Source organism: Saccostrea echinata, unplaced genomic scaffold, assembly GCF_033153115.1.
Source record: "Saccostrea echinata isolate AGI-Se365-2 ecotype Australia unplaced genomic scaffold, CSIRO_AGI_Sech_v1 ptg000052l, whole genome shotgun sequence".
NCBI lineage: Eukaryota > Metazoa > Mollusca > Bivalvia > Ostreida > Ostreidae > Saccostrea > Saccostrea echinata.
In genome coordinates, this window is record NW_026889801.1 from 8,585,001 (window position 1) to 8,592,660 (window position 7,660).

General features: G+C 33.3%; 1 protein-coding gene across 1 annotated transcript in view; it reads right to left on the reverse strand.

Annotated features, from left to right (window-relative positions):
- The window catches only part of LOC133203830 (uncharacterized), an 8,534-nt gene extending 2,639 nt beyond the window's left edge, over positions 1 to 5,895 (reverse strand). The window contains exons 1-2 of the mRNA XM_061339617.1: positions 5,799 to 5,895; positions 5,520 to 5,664 (exon numbers count right to left, since the gene is read on the reverse strand). Of these exons, the coding sequence (XP_061195601.1) occupies positions 5,520 to 5,664; positions 5,799 to 5,862 (209 nt within the window). The 5' untranslated portion in view covers positions 5,863 to 5,895. The remainder of the gene's footprint in view (positions 1 to 5,519; positions 5,665 to 5,798) is intronic.
- Positions 5,896 to 7,660: the final 1,765 nt, after the last annotated feature.

A 7,660-nucleotide genomic window follows, 5' to 3' on the forward strand; every position in this document is an offset into this window, starting at 1 on the left:
TCATTTTCAAGTTTTTGATGCAGTGGAAGAGCTATCACTAATACATATCAGCATATTACTATTAGGTTTGATAAAAATATCTTGAATGATTTATTTAAAACTGAGCTTAACACTTATTTGAGAAAAGAGAGGTCAAGGTCAACGGAAAGGTTGAGGTCAAAATGTTGATGCAGTTGAAAAACTTATATCAGTATGTATTTACTATTAGCATAGAAGTTCAACAAAAATATCAGAAATGGTTTATTTAAAATGTAGATAAGGCCAAATAAAAAAATATGTGTGGTTCGGGTTACCCGACCTTCCCTATTTCATACCCCCGACCCTAAACTTTTTTTTGGCAATTTTCATATTTTTCCGGAATTTCCCCCAATTTCCATCAATGGCTCCAGTTTAAGTTTTAGTTTCAGCAATGACGGCCTCCTTGCAAAACATAGTGCAAGTGTTTAATAGTGTTAAATCCAAAGCAAGCTAGCATGTAGGTGTCCCCTACCAATATTGACTAGTATATTATCACACCACATCTAAATGCCATTTGCAAAGCAGTGATAGGTACTATTTAGAAAAAAAAATTAAGAAAATCATTTTGTTAAAAAAAAAAAAATTAAAAAAAAATAAAAAAAAAAATAAAAATCCCTACCTACCTACCCTAATTTTTTTGGAAGTGTAACCGGAACCACACATATTTTTTTGTTTGGCCTAAACACTAATTTAAAAAAGTGAGGTCAAGGTCAAAGGAAAAGTCAAGGTCAAAAAAGTTGATGCAATTGATATCTCTCAGCAGTATAATTATATCAGCATATGAAGTTTGATAAATATATCTTGAATTGTTTATTCAAAACTGATCTAGACACTAATTTAAGAAAAGTAAGGTCAAGGTCAAAGGAAAATTCAAGGTCAAAAATTTTGATGCAGTTGAAAAGCTTACATCAGTATGTATCAGCATATGACGTTTTATTGAAGTCGGACATGACAAACACTATATGCCTCGGCCATATTCATGGCAGGGCATAAAAAACTTGAATCTACACTATATGAGGATGTTTCCATATCAAAATGACTAACAAGCAAATTCAAAGAATTGTGGTCCCCTGCTTTCCGTGTCCTAGTGGATGGGATGCCATTATTTATGACATATTGTTTCAAATATGCACGCCCTATCATATGTCATTCAAAAGTAATCACCAAAGTTAAAATTTTTGAAAATTAGGTAAAACATCAAGGTCAAGGGGTAAAAAATCATAGCATGCTTGGAAACATATTGTTACAGGTAATGTACATGTCAAATATAAAAGTCCTATCTCTTCTCAATCAAAAGTTATAAGGAAATATAACATTTTTGAAAAGTAGGTTAAACTTCAAGGTCAATGTCACAGAGTCAAAAGTCATGATATATTTAGAAAGGTCTTGTCACAGGTAATATACATGTATAATATGAACGCCCTATCTTTTCTCTTTCAAAATGATCATTTGAAATAATGTTAAATTTTTTGAAAAGTAGGTCAAACTTCAAGGTCAAGGTCATGGGTTCAAAAATCATGGTATGTTTAGAAAGTTCTTGTAGGTAATGTACATGTGAAATATGAAATCCCTATCTCTTATTATTCAGAAGTTATGACCAAGGTTAAATTTATTGTGACAGACGGACAGACTGACAAACGGACAGACTGACAGACAAATGAGATTTAATGTCCCCTAGGTCCCTTTTGTGAAAACGGACGACAATAATGCCCTTGCTATTCATGAGAAGAAGATTTATGATGGAAAAAATCCCCTGCATTTTTCTATGTAAATCATTGGATCCCCATATGTGGCCCCATCCTACCCCAGTGGGTCATAATTTTAACAAATTTGAAGCTACACTGTCTATGTAAAGAAAGTTTCAACTTTTTGGGCCCAGTCAGTGGTTCTTGATAAGACTTTTTTAAAATGATACCACCAAATTTTCACTAATTCTTGATTATCCCCCCTTGAAAGAGGGTGTGACCCTTCACTTGAACAAACTTGAATCCCCTTTACCCAAAGATGCTTTGTGGCTGGGTTGGTTGAAATTGGCCCGGCGGTTCTAGTGAAGAAGACAAAAATGTGAAAAGTTTACAGGCGGACAGATGAATGACAAACAAAATGTGATCAGTAAACCAGAAAAACTCAAGTGAGCTAAAAACTGATGATCACAAGTACTTGGAAAGAGTTACAGTATTTGAAAAGCAGTTTTTTTTCATGCATTAATTGTTTTCAGAAGCTGAAAAAGTATGACTTGTATCCATGTTGAAAAAACTTCACATTTCAGAAAACAGTATGATTAAAAATAGTTAATCAAGGTGCTTTGAGTAGCAAAATAAGCTAAACTGGTATAGCTAATTCAACCACAGAGCTTAGTGAATTTTAAAATGCACAACCTTTTCAACTCTTAATCATTCTTAAAATATTTATATCATCATTTCTGATTCAAGGGAAAACTAGAGATATGATCAGAAGTATATCCATTGACTAATAAACATGTACATGTATATTGTGTTTTTTAAGTCATTAATGTTTGTTTGTTGTTAAATGTCCCTCTTGGGAATTTTTCACTCATACGGAGACACCACCACTTAAAAATAATGAAGACGTACAAGTCGGATTTAAGGTTAACATTCATTTTAGGAATTTTCAACAATTAATTAAGACGTAAAGAGATAACTCCTTCCCCTTGCCCCTTCCGCTTCCCAGACCCCAGTTTGTTCATGTATGCAAACTAGTCTAATACTTTGGTTTGACATAAAAAAAATGTGAATACATACAAATAGTTTAATGGTCCATCTCTTTGAATGATTTTCATTCCTAATTCTATAGGTTGACCCAAATTCATGAATGAAATGTCAAGTAATCTTATCATTGATGCACTTCTATTTAATTTGATGTAGTCATATTATGAACAAGAGAGTGGGGATGACCTCAGGGGTTCATAACCTTAAACCATTAGATGTACATAACATAATAACACAAGAAACAAAATTATGTCTAGTCATATGGAAAAATTTTCTACTATTTAGGAGTCGCATGATCATTTGTCATTTCAGGGACAGGGAGCGGCTAGGGAGATTGGAACCCCCCCCCCCCCCTGGAATTTGCAGAGTTATTTAAATAGGACTATATACTGATTTACAGAAGCAAATAAAAAATGACTTTGGATGCCCTCCCCCTTTAAAAACATGGACCCCACCATCATTGTTTTTATTTTGTTTGTTTGTTTTTTTTTTTTATTTTGCTCCTCAGGAAATTCTGGGCTGGAATTTTTTTGGACCGAGGTGTGGACCCCCCTCCCCCCCCCCGGAAAAAAATTCCCGGATCTATGCCTGTAACTGAATGTAATGTCGACAACGGGAGATAACTCTTCAGAATGTGAAATTCGTCTATTGTGGCATTGATGATCCACTCTCTACGATCGGCTCATACATTCAGTGTCTGAGAGAGAAACGAACGACAACTCTGCATAGGAGATTGCCGATGATCTTTGATCCTTTTTAAACTTTAACCTAACCATTTGCATTTTGGTTTATTTTACCCCAATCTATACTTAAACTTGTACTTACCGACTGTCATAGGTCCTGTCAACTTCATGAAATATAATCCAATTAAAACACAAAATGAATTAATTTCCACTGATATACATGTAACACTGCACCATGTCACATGGCATGTGCAATCTAAAAATGATAATGGTAAAACTAGTACTAGTACTGGTAGGGTGACGCAAGCCCAATGTGATGTAGAAATTTTCAAAAAGGTGTTCACATACATGTACAGTACAAGAACAAATTTTAAATTATCATAACAAACGATGTTTTAACATAACTTTGCCATCTAGGCCTATTTCCAAAAACAGGCAAATTGTGTGTGTGTGTATTTGGGGGGGGGGGGGGGGGACACATATAAATTGATTGGGTATGGCTTTTCAAGGAGGTTTTTGCCTAATCAAATACTAAAAAAAGTTTGCACATTTTGATAAATTCATCAAAAACGCTTTGTACTAAAATAATATTATTTGTTGTTGAGAAGATAAATTTAATTTAAAAAGTTCCAATTATGGGCCAAAAATTTATATCCCCCCCCCCCTTTTTATTAAAACCTAATTTACAACATTAATTAAATTCTGATATTTCAGACTGGTAATGAATTAAGTATATGAAATTCGTATAAGAGGTTCATGGGTCACATGGTCACCTGAGCATTTTATGCTCGATTTGACGAATACATGTACTGTGTAAATTATAGAATTATATGGACTTTTTCCTTGGTAAGCCCAATATGAAGGAGTGTGCATTTAGAGGCAAACACCTTAGTGCGGGTATTACTGTCTCATGACAGCATCTAGTTTCTACTGAGGACAAATGATAGAATCAAACTGCATATCTTGTGTACGTCTTCTAACCTCTTTGATACTCAAGAGCATGCTCTGAACTGACAGAAAAGTTTATGTTAAGTGGACGTAAATCATATACTGTATATATATTGATGCACCAGATGCGCATTTCGACAAATTATGTCTCTTCAGTGATGCTCATGTCGAAAGGTTGGAAATCCAAAATATTTATTTTTTTTTAAATTATTTTTATGGATTTCAATAAACCTGTTTTAAGTCAGCATTTCGTGAACTATGTTCGTTATAATGACCTTGTCAGCAAGTTTACGTATTATTTGATCGTAATTTGACTGACATATTTCATACCAATTGTTAGGCTCTTGTTTAATAATAAATTTGACTACAGAAAATTTAGTCTATATGATCAGAACATAGGGCTTACGGTGAGTGTGACAGGTTCTCCTTCTAGACACTGAAGTCACTTCAGGAATTTCCGAGGGTCCTTGTTTTATGTACTCTTTACAGATTTGTATTTGTAGATTTTTTAAAATTGATTATTTATCTTTATCTTCACCTCTTTTCATTTCATACATGTTTATTAATGTAGGTAAAACAATAAGTTTATCTGCATAAAGTTTCATTTTTTACTCATTGGTTCTTAATGGTGTCCTATAAAGTAAAAAAAAAATATAGATTTATAGGGTTGATGGTAAAAGGGAAAAACATTGAACATTAATGAATTTCGAAAGTTTTTCTTTGTATTTAAAGATTTGTTCAATACATCATTTGTCACCCGCGTGGCGCAGTGGTTAGAGCGTCTGCTCTAGAGTCGCGAAGTAAGGAGTTGATTCACAGTTTTACTTTCATAAAAGCCATCCCTATTCTGCGTTTATGAGTATAGGGAAAAAATATTCGAACAATCAGAAAAAGTGGAATTCATTCTACTGTGAAAACACTGCATTTCCAATTATGATATTAACTATTTAAATAAAAAATAAAACATTAAATACACGCATGCTCAGAACATCATTCATTCATTTATTCCATTCGTGTTTTTGCATTGAATTTCAGTAGGTAAAATTAAGTATTGATATTGACTAGAATGCAAGAATAAGGATTGATTCATAGGAAAACTACGTTATAAAAAAAAAATAGAACTTCTGTAAACTTAACCAACCTGCATCCAAAACTAAAGAGCCCGGGTTTGAAGCGAACTCGCTCTCCCTCTGGTCCATATGTAAAATTTATTCTTTCCCTCATTTCTTTATTAATATCAATTTTACTGTTCATGCACACATCAGTAGGACATCTCTTATGGGTGGCTAGAGATAAAAAACGTATTTTTTGTTGTAAATATAAACAAAGTATACCTCCTTTATGTAAGCTATTTCACTTCATATCGAACGTCACCAAAAAGCTCGTACAGAGAGAGAGAGAGAGAGAGAGAGAGACTCACCTTGATAGAAGTCAAAATAAAATGTTAGAGTGAAGACAACAGTGAACAATCGAAAAGAAACCATTTTGAAAACAAACTTCTCTATCCCTCCTTCAGTTCTTCACAGTCATATGTATCTTAATACCAGTTTATTTATATCGAAATACTATCTAGAATTATCATATCTGGAATGTGGTGAGAAATAGAGCCAAATTACCTATTTCTATTGTCAATTGCACGTTTGGAAGCCATCTGTTGCATTAAAGTAATTTTCATTAAACTTATGTTATCATGGACTGCGGTTTTTTTTTTTTTTTTTTTTTTTTTTTTTTTTGAAACTGTAATGCCATAATAGGTATTACATAATAGTGTACAACTAGGTGTTGTCACAAGGTAAACATAAAAAGTTTTCTAAAAATATCAATCAATCAGTCAAAAACTTTAAGAATAAACCTTTCTTTTCTAGTTTTTATGACGGTTTAAAGTAATGTAACAAATTATGTTTTGTAATAATCTTTAATATTTTTGGCATTGACATTCAAGGCATTGCGTCTATGTTACATACTATTCCACTACAAGAAAGGAAACCGAAAATTCCATTACATAATGAGGACAATAGGAGGACCTTTGTATTTTTTTTTTAAATTTTTTGATTATGCTCTTATAGCATTTAACCCAATCTTTTTTTTATTCTTAAAGGTGCACAATTCTTAATTGGGAAAAATGGCTGTATTGGGACATTGTGAACGCTTGCATTACATGAACACTGTATAGAATTGTAGTATAGCACAAGGAAAAGTGAGCACGGGGATAAATTGTATTCCGAATTTTTTTACGTATAAAACAAGTTTCATGCAACGTGATCAGGCAAGTTTTACTTAAGGCGAATCTACGGATAAAGCAAAGGTTTTTGTATCCCCGGCAAAATTCTTAATAATTCTTTGTAAAATTGAAGGGTCGGAAACATGCATAACGGAGAAAGTGACATAATTTAGTTTCCGGTGCAAGTTAAAACTAGCGAACATGTTTTAAAGGGAATTCTTTAGACCTTAAAACTTAAATATTGAAATTACGGAAAAGCAAAGTAAATTCACAGATCCCCTGAACTTCGCTATAACAGGGTTTCACTGCTCTGCATAAGCAATACTAGTACTCCGCCGGCACTTGTTGTCTGTTTCCCCTTAAAAATTAAGTTCTAAGTCCAAAGCCTATTATTCCGAAAAAGAAATGGAAGATACAGATAAACAGGCAGGCAGACAGACTGATGGAAAGACATGCTACAATGTGCTTAGTCACCTAAAATGATTTTTTCCCCAAAGATTTCCATTAATAGAAGAATCTTCGACCATGTCCTGTTATACTTCAGAAACATCCAAAGTAGAAAACAAACTCTTGACAAAATGGACAATTCACTACCACTAGTACTGAAGAACATGACAAGTTGATAGAAGAGGATAAACAATATTGCCAAGAAGATTATAAACATAGAAGTACGCGGGTATGTTAAGGCTACGCCCATTTATTCTAGCTTGTCTCTACAATATGGCGTCCTAGTCAGCTAGATGACGGGAACTTACAGATAACATTTTCTTAAATATTTTATTTAAAGATTCATTTCAAGTGCTAAAAATAAATTGAAACATGCAAAACATAATACAAATTAATCAAGTATTGAGATAACGAATACTTAAAACATCAAAAGTCCATTGAAATAAGACAAATCGAGAGTAGAGCAAACACGGACTCTAAAACTTCAGAGGTTCCATGGAGGAATAGCCATTCCCTGCTGACCGTATCAAATCAACTGGGAGACATAAACCTCATATGCAGGTGATAATGATATGTTGCTACATAAGTAATGGAAGTTGACGATAGAAAAGTTG